Raw genomic sequence first — 13,982 nt, 5'->3', positions numbered from 1 at the left:
TGGAAGGAATACACAGTCACTCTACCAAAAAGATTTGGTCGACATTCCGCCCTCTCAGGAGGTAGCATACGATCAGGAGCTGATGGTACTGAAGGAAGACGTCTAAGCTGCAGTGAAGGCATTGGCCAAAAACAAGGCCACAGCAATTGACGGAATACCAGTTGAGATGTTTCAGCAAACAGATGCAGCACCAGAAGTGCTCACTTGTCTATGCCAAGAAATTTGGAATACAGCTACCTGGCCAAACAACTGGAAGAGATCCATATTTATGCCTGTTCCCAAGAAAGGTGATCCAACCAAATGTGGAAAATACCAAACAATATCATTAATATCACACACAAGGAAAATTTTGCTGAAGACCATTCAAAAGCGGCTGCAGCAGTGTATCAACAGGGATCTGCCAGAAATTCAAGCTGGATTCAGAAGAGGATGTGGAACCAGGGCTATCACTGCTGATGTCAGATGGATCCTGGCTAAAAGCAGAAAATATCAGAAAGATGTTTACCTGTGTTCTGTTGACTATGCAAAACATTTGACTGTGTGGATCATAACAAATTATGGATAACATTGCTAAGAATGGGAATTCCAGAAAACTTAATTGTGCTCAGAGGAACCTGTACATAAATCAAGAGGCAGTTGTTGGAACAGAAGAAGGGGATACTGTGTGGTTTAAAATCAGGAAAGATGTACATCAGGGTTGTATCCTTCCACCATACCTATTCGGTCTGTATGCTGAGGAAATAATCCGAGAAGCCAGACTATATGAAGAAGAACGGGGCATCAGGATTGGAGGAAGACTCATTAACAATCTGCATTATGCAGATGACACAACCTTGCTTGCTGAAACTGAAGAGGACTTGAAGCACTTAACTGATGAAGATCAAAGACCAAACCCTTCAGTATGGGTTACACCTCAACATAAAGAAAACAAAAATGCCCACAACTGGACCAGTAAGCAGCATCGTGATAAACAGAGAAAAGATTGAAGTTGTCAAGGATTTCATTTTACTTGGATCCACAGTCAACACCCACGGAAGCAAAAGTCAAAAAATCAAAAGACGCGTTGCATTGGGCAGATCTCCTGCAAAAGATCTCTTTAAAGTGTTGAAAAGCCAAGATGTCACCTTGAAGGCTGGTGTTATCATTCGCCTCGTATACATGCGAAAGTTAGACAATGAATAAGAAAGACTGAAGAAGAATTGATGCCTTTGAATTTTGGTGTTGGCAAAGAATATTGAATAAACCATGGACTGCCAAAAGAATGAATAAATCTGCCGTAGAAGTACAAACAGAATGTTCCTTAGAAACAAGGATGGCAAGACTGCGTCTCACATACGTCTCACATGCTTTGGACATGTTGTCAGGAGGGATCAGTCTCTGGAGAAGGACATCATCATCATGCTTGGTAGTAGAGGGTCAGCGGAAAAGAGGAAGACCCTTAGTGAGATGGATTAACACAGTGGCTCCAACAGTGGGCTCAAGCATAAAGTGGCAATTGTGAGGATGATACAGGACCAGGCGGTGTTTTCGTTCTTTTGTACACAGGGTCCCTGTGAGTCGGAGCCAACTTGATGGCACCTAACAATAACAACATGGTAGTAATTGAATTGTGTTAGACCTGTCGATCAATTTGGGGAGAATTGGCATCTTTACTATGTTGAAGCTTCTAATCTATGAACATGTAATGTCTCTCCATTTATTTAGCTCTTCTTTGATTTCTTCATTGTTTCAGCATTGTATAGTTTTCAGGATAAAAGTTCTGTACTTTGTTAAATTTTTATACCTAAATATATTTATTGAGTGATTATAAATATACTTTAAATTATAGTATCCATTGCTAGTATATATAAATACAATTTAATTTTGTATGTTTATCTTATATCCTGTAACATTGTTACCTCTATTAGCTAAGAAATCACATATTTAGCTCTAGAAGGTTTTTTTCTAGGTTCCTTAGGCTTTTTCTTTATAGACAGTCATGTCATCTACAAATAGGGACAGCATGCCACAAGTTTTGGTATGATGTGTTTTAATCTTCATTCAGTTCAAAATATGTCTTAATTTCTTTTGAGTTTTTCTTTGACCCATTGGCTATTTGAAAGTTTGTTATGTCTTAATATCTGAGCATTTTCCATGTATTTTGTTGTTATTGACTTCTAATTTAATCATATTGTGGTCAAAGAACGTATTTTAGAGATTTTAATAATTTGAGAGACTTGTTTTGAATTTTGTAAAATGGTCTATCTTGTTAATGTTTTATGTACACTTGAAAATATGTGTAGTCTGTTCTTGTTGGGTGGAGTGTTCTGTATGTGTCAATCAGGTCAAATTGGTTGATAGTATCGTTGTTGTTGTTAGGTGCCCTCTAGTCAGTTGTGACTCATGGCATCCCTGTGTACAACAGAACGAGACATTGCCCGGTCCTGTGCCATCCCACAGTTGTTGCTATGTTTGAGCCCATTGTTGCAGCCATTGTGTCAGCCCATCTCATAGAGAGTTTTCCTCTTTCTTGATGACCCTCTACTTTACCAAGCATGATGTCATTCTCCAGGGACTGGTCCCACCTGATAACATGTCCAAAGTACATGAGGTGGTCTCAGCATCCATACTCCTAAGGAGCATTCTGACTATACTTCTTCCAAGACAAATGTGTTCGTTCTTCCTTGTATATTCAGTATTCTTTGCTAACACCACAATTAAAGGGCATCAGTTCTGCTTAGGTCTTCCTTATTCATTGTCCAGCTTTTGCATACATATGAAAAAACCCACTGCTGTCATATCTGTGAGGCAATTGAAAATACAGTGGGTTGGGTCAGGTGCACCTTAGTCCTCAAAGTCATATCTTTACTTTTTAACACCTTAAAGAGGCCTTTTACAGCAGATCTGCTCAATACAATGCATCTTTTGATTTCTTGACTGCTGCTTCCATGGGTGTTGATTGTGGATCCAAGTAAAATGAAATCCTTGACAACTTCAGTGTTTTCTCTGTTTATCGTGATGTTCCTTATTGGTTCAGTTGTGAGGATTTCTGTTTTCTTTATGTTGAGGTGTAATCCATACTGAAGACTGTAGTCTGTGATCTTCATCAGTAAGTGCTTCAAGTGCTCTTCACTTTCAGCACGCAAGGTTGCGTTATCTGCATAACTCAGGTTGTTGGTGAGTCTTTCTTTAATCCTGATGCTGCGTTCTTCTTCATGTAGTCTGGCTTCTCGGAATATTTGCTCAGCATACAGGTTGAATAAGTATGGTGAAAGGATACAGCCCCAACAGATAACTTCCCTGGTTTTACCATGCATTATCCCCGTGTTCTGTTCCAACAACTGCCTCTTGGTCTGTACAGGTTCCAAGCACAATTAAGTGTTCAAATATCGAGCAAGGGGTGTTCAAATCTTAACATAATTTTAGGCTTGTCTACTTTTCCTACCAGTTCTTCCAGATTTTGCTTTATGTATTTTGAAGCTCTGTTATTAAGTACATAAACATGTAGGGTTCTTTTGTTCCCTTGATGAATTGACTCCTTTGTTATTGTCAAATAACCTTTTCTATCCCTTATAAGGACCTTTGCTCCGAAATCTACTTTATATGATATTAATGTAGCCAATCCAGCTTTCTTTTGACTAGGGTTAGCACATAGTATTTTTCTATCCTTTTAACTTGTGTCTGTATACTTAAAGTGTGTTTCCTTCAGGCGGCATAGAGTTGAGTCTTGCTTCTTTTTTTATCCAATCTAACAATTTCTATCTTTTAATTTGAGTGTTTGTACACATTTAATATCATTAATATGGTTAGAATTAAATCTGTCATTTTGCTCTGTTTTCTATTTGTCCCATCTGTTCTTTGTTCCCTTTTCTGTTTTTGTTTTGATTTTTGCTTTCTGTTGCATTAGTGGAGTATATTTTATGATTCAATTTAGTCTCTGTTTTTGACTTACTAGCTATGGCTTTTTTTTTTTTAGTGGTTGTTTTAGAGTTTGTACTATACATTTTTAACTAAACACAGTTTACTTTCAAATGAAATTATAGCACTTATTGATTAACTTTATGATAGTATACCTCCATTTCTTCCTATCCAGTCTTTATGCTATTGTTTGTCAAGCTGTTTACTCATTATATATATATGTTAGAACCTCAAAATACAGTAGCTTTTTTTTCTTTGTCAGTTATTTTTTAAAGATGTTTAAATAATAAGAAAACAAGCATATGTCTTTTCTCATGTGGTTACCATTTTCAGTGCTCCTCACTCCTTTTTTGTAGATGCATATTTCCATCTGGTAACATTTTTCTTCTGCCTAAAGCACATCCATCAACTTTTCTTATAATGTGTGTCTGCTAGTAATAAAAATTCTTTCAGCCTTTGTATATCTGAAAATATCTGTATTTTGCTTTCATTTTTGAACAGGGTGTTCAACTTTTACAGGTTTTGTTTTTTCTTCCGGGATTTTGGTCTTTTTTATTTGTAGAAACTCTTCATATTTTCATATGTTACTACACTTTTTTCCTGGGTTTTTATTTGAGTTTTGACTTGGTTTAGGAGCTTCCTACCTTGAAGAAGCTTTTCATTTTTATTTAATCAAATCTATCAGTTTTCTTTTATGGTTTCCGAGTTATGAGTCGTATTTTAAGAAACCATTATTTCATGATTAGAAGTTTTCTTCCAGATTTTCTTCTAGACTTTTTATGGGTATCATTTATTAAGTTTAATTTTTTTTTAAATCTAAATTTGCTTTGAGAGAGTATGGAAACAATCCCTTCTATTCTTTTTAATCTCTGAGCGTATGAAAATATTTGAAATTTGTGTAGTTAAGCCTGTTATCCTACTTCATGGTTTGTACTTCGGTGTCATGCTTAGGCTTTCCCCACCCTCCAAATTGTGCAGATATTTGCCTTTGTTTTCTTTTCCTACTTTCAGAATTTTTTTTTTTTTTAAGATTTAAATCTTTAATGAATCTAACATGTATTTTAGCTTATGGTTAGTTGGGACCAAGCTTATTTTGTATCCAGTTGATAAGCCAGTTTTTCTACTACCATTTTCTTACAAATTTTAAATGCCATCTGCCTTAGTGAGAGTTCTCTAGGGAGACAGAACCAGTAGGATATTTATATATATATATATATGTATATATATACACATACACACAGAGAAAGTGATAGCATTACTTTAAGGAATTAGCCCACACGTTGTAGGGGGCGGACAAGTCCAAAATCCGTAGGTCAAGCAGCAGGAAGGATAAGGGAGTTCTGGGGATATGTCTGTTTATAGTGTAGAGGCAGAATACTCTCTGGGAAAACTCCCTTTTTGCTCTTAAGGCCTTCAACTGATTGAATGAGGCCCACTCACATTATGTACGGTAATCTGCTTGTAAGAATAACACAGAGGCAGTGCCTGACTTGCTTTAACTTTACAAAGAGGAAGGAGAATCAAGATCAACAGCCCAAGGCTGATTCCTATGAATCAGAGTTCTGACATGCCTCATTTGTCTCCCCTTTTTACCAGTTCTGACACCAGTCATCCCTTCCACAGACCTCTCTACTTCTCTGCTGGGTTCAATAATTCATTGCCACAGCCACATAGGACTCACAGACAATACTCACAATTATGGGGTTTATTAGGAAAGCAGCAGGTTATAATTCAGGTTCAGGAATGCTCAGGATACAGTTCTTCAATCAGAACAGCTACTTCTTAACTGAGCCGGCAGGCACACCTCTCTCTGGCTCCTTGTCGTCTTGGCTCCCGGCCTGGCTTCTGCCCTGCTCTGGCAAGTGTTAACAAAGTTCCTTTAGCTCTGCTGATAAGTGCCTAGAAACACCGCACTCTGCTAGTAAGCTTCATGCCCAAAGGTGCTCAGCTTTCTTGCTCTGTGAGCTAGGGAGCCTCACCACAGCTGTCTTGTGTGGCTATATCTCTCTGTCTTCCATGTTACAGCTCTTCTCTCTCTCCTGGATCTAGAAGTTTCTCAGCGCAGGGATCCCAGGGCCAAAGGACACACTCCACTCCTGGCTGTTCTTTCTTGGTGGAGTTGAGCTCCTCCCTTCCTACCCCTGGGATGGCTCATTTTAAGCCTAGCAGAATGGGAAAATTGACCAATCCCCTCGTTAGGGTTACATATACCTTGTTTGCATGGTCCCACTCCCACAAGGATGCAGTGCACCTTATTTACATTATCAGCAAACTATCCATTGCCCTGCTGGGCCACAAGCAGCTCATGTGCGTAGTCCCACCCAGTTATTTGGTGGGTGTTAGAAAAACAATGGCTAGAAGGGACATATTAAATAATTTATTGCACCGCACTGCTTTACTTAAAGTCAGCTGATCTAATCACATGTAACTGCTTCGTAACAGATCTAGGCTACTGTTTGAGCAAACGACTGGGTACCAGACCCTAGCTCAGGTGATACATAAAAGTAACCATCACACCATCTTTAATAAATTCAAAATTTTTATGTATGGAACTATTCCTTAACTTCCTTTTTGGTTTGTTGATTGTTTAATTCCTGTTCTAATACCATTCTATTAATTAACTTAAAAATAAAAATTAGGAAGGCTTGCTTTAAAAGATATTAAAATATTTTCTGGTTTTTTCCCTCACGTATTCTTATGAGGGAGGAGCCCTGGTGGCACAGTGGTTAAGCACTCAGTTGCTAACCAAAAGGTTGGCGGTTCTAAGCCACCAACCATTCCATGGGAGAAAGATGTGGCAGCCTGTTCCGGTAAAGATTATAGCCTTGGACATACTATGGGGCAGCTCTCCTCTGTCCTACAGGGTTGCTGTGAGCTGGAATCAACTCTACAGTGTTGGGTTTGGTTTGGCTTATTCTTCTAAGAATGCATTAAACTCACATTTAAAGTAGTTTTTTAAATGTATAAATTAATTGGGAGGGAATTAACATCTTTGTCATTAAATATTCTCATCCAAGAATATGGTATGTCTTTCCATTTGTTAATGATTCATGTTTCTCAGTTGATTCTTTTAGTTTTCCTCCTAAGAGTTCTAATAGTATATACAGTGAAGTGCCAGCATTATAAAATATGATTATGTGCTTTAAAAAAGACTAGACAGATATAAACAAAGATATCAAGTAGTTATCTTTGACTACGGGAGAGATGGTTCATTTGGAGGTTTATTTTCTAGTTGTCTGTTTTGTCAAAGTTTAATATTTGAGCGTGTATAATTTTTTTGCGGTTAGAAAGTCACAATTCCCAGTATGCTCCTTGTGAAATACTTTAATATTGAAAATGTGTTTAAATATTTCTGATGAAAAATAAATTTCATCTGTGTTCATAAATAACTACCTAAAAATAAAAATCACTAAAAGCTTTTTTCCCTTGAATAAAAAGAAACACAACAGCTTTAATTATCAATGATAATTTGAAATGGTGGCTTGTATAATTAAAGGTGATAACAAAGCTGGGAAGCCCTGGTGGCGTAGTGGTTAAGTGCTATAGCTGCTAGCCAAAAGGTCAGCAGTTCGAATCCACCAGGTGTGCCTTGGAAACTCTATGGGGGAGTTCTCTGCTGTCCTATAAGGCTGCTATGAGTCAGAATTGACTCAACGGCAGTGTGTTTATCAAAAGCTGAAAAAAAGAATTGGTTTATATTCATTTTGTGCCTAAGTAACAGTGGAAAATTTTAAATCAATACTCATTATTTTAAATAATATAGAGTAGAACTTTTTTCAGAGTTGGCCATAAACTAGTTGTTTAATTGACATCTAATACCTACTAATAAATATAGTAAGCCTCATAGCTTAATATAGAATACAGAGATATTCACTTGTATTTATTTAACCATAATCTGTTCACAGGGTATATTTCCAGGCAAGGTGGCCATTAAAGAAGAAAAGGAAAATATTTATGAAGTCTGCAAAAGGTCTGTAATACCATTTCTAATTACATCACTTTAAAATAGTCACTAATCTCATTTGTATCTTTGAGTGTATATATGCTTGTGCTACTATGCCATAATGCCATACGTGGGTATGATTTAATTAATGTGTCACATATACCCAGATAAATGAGTATTTTAAGTTACCCCAGTGTGAATTTGAATCCTTAAAACTGTCATTAAGTTTTTTGAACCATTAAAATATTTTTTGAGGAAGGAATAAGAACTAGTGAGAAAATAAAAGAAGAAAGGGTTTATATGTGACTTTTATGAGGGTGTTATTGTTGTTAGCTGCCATTGAGTTGGCCTCAGGCAATGCAACAAAACACTGCCCAGTCCTGAGCAATCCCCATGATCAAATTAGACCAACATGATATCCGTAGTGTTTTCTTTGACTGATTTTCGGAAGTAGACTGCCAGACCTTTCCACTTAGTCTGAGAGTAAGAGTAGCCAAAATCAGATGAACATTGCAGTTTGCAGGTAACTTATATGGATATAGTGATGAGTGCTGAGAGTTGCAGTGTACTCACTAGAGCACATGAAAATACCAAATTAGAGTTGGAAGACACCTTGGAGATCATCTGATTCACTCCCCACCTCCCCACTTGGCTGGTGAGGCAAGCTCAGGCCAAGCGAATCTGTTCAGATTCTTTTCAGTTGTTTATAAAGGAAGGGGTCTCTGGAGCAGCAGCATCACCTGGGAACTTGTTAGAAATGCAGATTTTTAGGCCCCACCCCACACCTACTGAATCAGAAACTGGAGATGGGGGCCATCAGCCTGTGTTTGAACGAGACTCCAGCTGATCCTGATGTATGCTCAAGTGTGAGAACCACTGTGTTAAGGAAAAGACTAGGTAAGAATTAGATCGGCACAGAAGCCCAGTGTGGTCCATGACCATTTAGAGATCTTAAAAAGGAAAAGTGACAAGGTTAACTATTTTTTTCCTATTGAAAAAATTTAGCTTAGAAGCTAGAGTAGTGTCATTGCAAAACCTTCAGAGATTTATCATCAATTTCACTCTACCAGCAGTGACCAGCAGTGTGACATTGGGCAAGTCACTGTATCACCCTGGACTTTAGTCATCCAATCAAAAGTAAAAGAATTGTTCTAGATAATCTCTTCCATCTATAAAAAAAATTAAAAATAATTTTTTTTTTTTTTATAGAACTCCTTAATTCTTATTTCTTTGTTTTATGTTACTGTTTTTTGCTTTGTTTGGGGGGGGTCAGTGTGTTGAATATACATATCAGTTGATAACCCAAGTTGAGGAGAAAGATGAATATCTCTATTTTGTGGGAAATTGCTTAACTCCATCACTGCTTCCAAATTTCATTTGTTGTAAGGTGTGGCCCCTGCTTTTATATTTTTTCTTGTCTCTAGCCCAGAAAACCAGCTAAAAAAGCTTGTTAGAACTGTTCTTAAGATAAAAGATTATAGTATCTGAGATAGGTTGTAAGTCTTTCTCTTAAAAATAAATTCATTTATATCTCTTCCTCAGCTCTAAGGTACTTGTATCCCTCCTCCTTGCTTAAGTTCTTTATTTTTCTATATAAGGGGCCTCCAGATTAAAATTTTCTAAAATGGTTATGTAGGAGCTCATGTATTAGAATACAGACAAAGCTTTTTAAGGCAACAACCCTGGAACATTAACGTTTTTACACTTCTCTCCAAAGGAAGCTCTTAAGTACCTGTATAGATTGATTGCATGTATTTGTCCTGGAGGAAATTTATACCTCATTTATTTCAGCACTATCAATAAATTAACTGGGTGACCTTTCCTGAATTAGAACAGTAGCCTAGTTCCTCCTCAAACATTTTGTCTGGCATGGTCAAAATGTTTTACTCCAGTTTAAACTCCGTATGCCTACCCCACTCCTAGCCGTACCCAAACCATTTAACAATAATTAGTTTTCTAGTTAAGAAGACAGGAACAACGTATTGATAATCAGGTGATAAGAGTCCTTGAGTATTGAAGAGTCATAGTGTGTAATGTGGGTAGCATTAGGTTGTTTTTCTGCTTATTTGATTCTCATTACTTCAGTGTCTTAAAAATAAATGTAAATTCTAATTTTGTTTTTTATGCTCACTCAGCAAAAATTCTAAAAATGCCGACATCGTGGCTGGTGAATGTCAGTTAGCAGCGCTGGGCTCAAAACCTCTATGCTTATTAGTGCCACCTTTAAATCTAAGTACTCATCAAGAAGACACACTCCTGAGACCCTGGATGAATGGTACTGTTTTCTTAATAAAATTGTGTTGGCGTTTGGTAATATAAAAAAAAAATATATAGGAACTAATTTTTCCATCAAAAACAAAGATTTAAAAAAATTTTTTGAAACAGGTATAGAATTTGTTAAAATTAAGATAGAACAGTTTCTGAAGTAGTGTGTCATGGGGTAGTACAAGTAAACTACAGGTCATAGCTAAAATACTCATATTTTAATTGAGTATATTTGTACATGTATTTTAGGGGAAACCCTGGTGGCAAAGTGGTTAAGCACTGTGGCTGCTAACCAAAAGGTCAGCAGTTCAAATCCACCAGGCACTCCATGGAAACCCTGTGGGGCAGTTCTACTCTGTCCTACAGGGTTGTTATGAGTCGGAATCGACTGTACGGCAGTGGGTGGGTGGTACATGTATTTTAGAATTTGTGTCAGTTTTTTGATAAATCATAATACTTTAAACAAACTACATTGAAGAATAATTTAGAAACCATAAAATCGCTTTGAGTAGCTCATAGCTCATGTCACTCTTCTGTACCTTCTCGTTGCTGACTTCATGCTGCCTGATGTTGGGTACCACAGCAGCAAGCCCACAGTGGTGACGTGTTTTATTTTTAAAAGCCTTACATGTTTGATAATGCAAATTACTGCAAAACTGTGCACCAAAAACATCAACTTGTTCCAGATTATATCTTGATGCTGCCAAGGTAAAAAATGAAATGACCTTAAGTAAAAAGTAGTTGTATTTGTTATTTTATCATTAGAAAAGAAAAGAGCATTTTTAAGTGTCCTAATTCTCATTTTAAAAGACCATGCATTAAAAGAGATAGGATCCCTAGGTTTGTTAGTAGTTTTCTTCCCTTAGAAAAACATTGTAATAGTTGTCTGTTTAACTTAGAGCCATATCATGTGTTGCTGTGTAAGACTTTTAAGATAGTATTTTCAGTGTATAGTGAGTTTAAAATTCAGGTTTAGAAATATTTAAGGACACCTAAGATGTAACCAAACCATTCTGTATTTCGCAGTAACGTACCATGGAGAACAGTCTGTGAACTTACATTAATGTAGTTAGCAGTGATCATCTGTTTCAGTGTTATGAAAAAATAAGTTTTAACATATCAGTATGTAATATCATTATTTATTTCTAGATTTCAGATTTCCAGGAAAACATTCTCTCCTAAACTTGCAGAATCCTGAAACTTGTGAAATATTTAAGAGGGAAAAAAATCTAGGGGTAAGTCCCTCACTTCTTAAAAAAATAATCTGATAAAACATTCACTTTGGGGTCTGTCTTAGTTATTCAGTGCTGCTATAACAAATAACCACAAGTGGATGGCTTTAACAAAGAGAAGTTTATTTCCTCACAGTAAAGTAGGTTAAAAGTCCAAATTCAGGGCATCAGCTCTAGGGGACGGCTTTCTCTCTCTATTGGCTCTAGAAAAAAGGTCCTTCTCATCAGTCTTCCCCTGGACTAAGAGCTTCTCCACACAGGAACCCCGGGCCCAAAGGACACGCTCTGCTCCCAGCACTGCTTTCTTGGTGGTATGAGGTCCCCCTGTCTCTCTGCTCGCTTCTGTGTTTTATCTCCCAAAAGAAACTAGCTCAAGACAATCCAATCTGTAGATTGAGTCCTGCCTCATCAACCCAGCTGCCACCCATTCCCCGCTCATTAACATCATAGAGCCAGGATTTACAACACATGGGAAAGTCACATCAGATGACAAAATGGCAGACAATCACAGGATACCAGGAATTATGGCCCAGCAATATTGATAGACACATTTTTGAGGGACCCAATTCATTACATGACAGGGTCCTTTTGACTTCCTTGTCTATTGTCATTTTTTAGCTGTTGTGGACATTATGTGAATATTAGAATAGGGATTGGTGGTAAGAGGCAAAAAATAAGTATTGACTCAGGATATTCACAAATAACATAAGAGGTTGAAGGCAGGAGAGAGGGAGCATCCAAAGCAGGAAATACAGGATAGTTCCTTCTGGTGAAGGAGAAAGCTGTCAGTGTAAAGCAGTTTATGGGAAAAGCATGTTGTAAAAACCTCTAATTCTGTCATTTACCTTCTCCTGTTAATCAGAAAAGCCAAGGAGAGTTTTTGGTCCTAATAAATGTGTCTGAAATATGATGAATATTATAATACAATTAACTTTTTGTAAAAGTAGGGGCAGGTACATGAGAGGAGGGAATGTATAAGCTTTTAAAAACATGTAGAGTAAAATAATAACCTTGATATGGAATTTTTTATACTAAGGGAAATTGAGAAAATGTACAGATAAATCACTTTAGGTGGATTTTTTTGTTATTTTTAAAAATGCAGTTTTATTTTTTCTTATCAAATTAGCAAACCAACTTATCTTGATTTATCTTGATCCTGTTTTAAGTATGTAATGTTTCTGGTTGCCTCAAATGCCTTCTCACTTGATTATAGTGTTTTGCAGTTGACACTGAAAGGGAATTTGTCTAATTTTCTAGGTGTTCCAGAAGCCTCTAGGATTAATGATACCCCATAGATATTGCAAATTTCACTTTAATACATTACGTGGCTGTGAACGATCACAGTGCAAGTTTGCTCATGTCCCTGAGCAAGGGGATGAAAAGGTAAAATATATGAAGTCCTTGAAGTAGAAGTTGTTTAAAAACTATCTCAGTCATGCATTTTAGTTAAGATTTTCATGGACTTCTAATGGCATAGTTGAGCTTTGCCTGCTTTTGTGTTTTATGTAAATAGAATTACACAGTATGTATTCTTTTGTGTTGTCTGTATTCTTTTGCTCAGTATTTTTGAGATTCATCTATATTTTTTAACTTAATTATAAATGTTTCTTTCTCATTGCTGTTTAAAATGTAATATTCCATCATGAGAACATGTCAGAATTTATTTTGTTGACATGTATTACTGTTACGGGTAGTTGGGTAGTTTTGAATATTACGATAGTGATGCTATCAGTATTCCTCTGCATGTTTTTTGGTGAAAATAAATACATATTCTAATGGTTTATCCCGGAATTGCTGGGTTATAAGGTCTGTATATGTTCAACTTTAATAGATATTGCCAAACTGTTTTCAAGAGTGGTTGTACCAAATTACAGTTTGATCAGCAGTGTCTGAGACTTGTGGTTGCTTCACATCCTCGTCAGCTTTTCATATCAACAGCCTTCTAATTTTAGCCATTCTGCTGGGTTGGTAGTGATGCCTCGTTGTGTTTTAACTTGCATTTCCCTGATGATTAATGAAATTGAACTTCTATCCAAATATTTATTAGATATTTGCATATTTTTTTGGAAGTATCTGAGTCTTCTGCCCATATTTCATGGGTTTTTTTTTTCTTACTGATGTATCAGAATTCTTTATATATTCCAGGTACAAGTCGTTTTTTGGAGATATATAGCAAATATCTTTTCCTGCTTCACAAGTTGCGTTTCATTCTCTTAGAGGTGTTTTTGATAAACAATTTCCTAACTTTTATATAGTCCAGTTTGTCAACTTATTTTTTGTTTTATGGTGTTAACATTTTGCATCCTGTTAAAGAAATCTTTGCCAAGATCATAAGGATGTTCGCCTATGTTTTCCTTTAAACGTTTTATTGCTTTACTTTCTGAATTTTGCACTGTAATCCATCTAGGACTGATTTTTGTTTATGGTGTAAGAAAAGGATCAAGATACATATCTTTTCCCAGGTGGATGTTATTAAAAAGACTGTCTTTCCCCCTGCATTGCAGTGTCACCCATGTCATAAATTAGCTAACTGTATGTAAAAAAAAAAAAACTCATTGTCATCAAGTAGAACTGCCTCATAGAGTTTCAAGGAGCAGCTAGTAGATTTGAACTGCCAACCTTTTGGTTAGCAGCCAAACCTTAAC

General features: G+C 36.6%; 1 protein-coding gene across 1 annotated transcript in view; it reads left to right on the top strand.

Moving 5' to 3' along the window:
- The window catches only part of TOPAZ1 (testis and ovary specific TOPAZ 1), a 78,777-nt gene that overhangs the window by 14,757 nt on the left and 50,038 nt on the right, over positions 1-13,982 (top strand). The window contains exons 5-8 of the mRNA XM_064274251.1: positions 7,803-7,867; positions 9,976-10,115; positions 11,255-11,340; positions 12,595-12,720. Of these exons, the coding sequence (XP_064130321.1) occupies positions 7,803-7,867; positions 9,976-10,115; positions 11,255-11,340; positions 12,595-12,720 (417 nt within the window). The remainder of the gene's footprint in view (positions 1-7,802; positions 7,868-9,975; positions 10,116-11,254; positions 11,341-12,594; positions 12,721-13,982) is intronic.

This window comes from Loxodonta africana, chromosome 22, assembly GCF_030014295.1.
Source record: "Loxodonta africana isolate mLoxAfr1 chromosome 22, mLoxAfr1.hap2, whole genome shotgun sequence".
NCBI lineage: Eukaryota > Metazoa > Chordata > Mammalia > Proboscidea > Elephantidae > Loxodonta > Loxodonta africana.
Note: the sequence above shows the minus strand (reverse complement) of the source record. Positions and strands in the feature narration are given on the sequence as shown.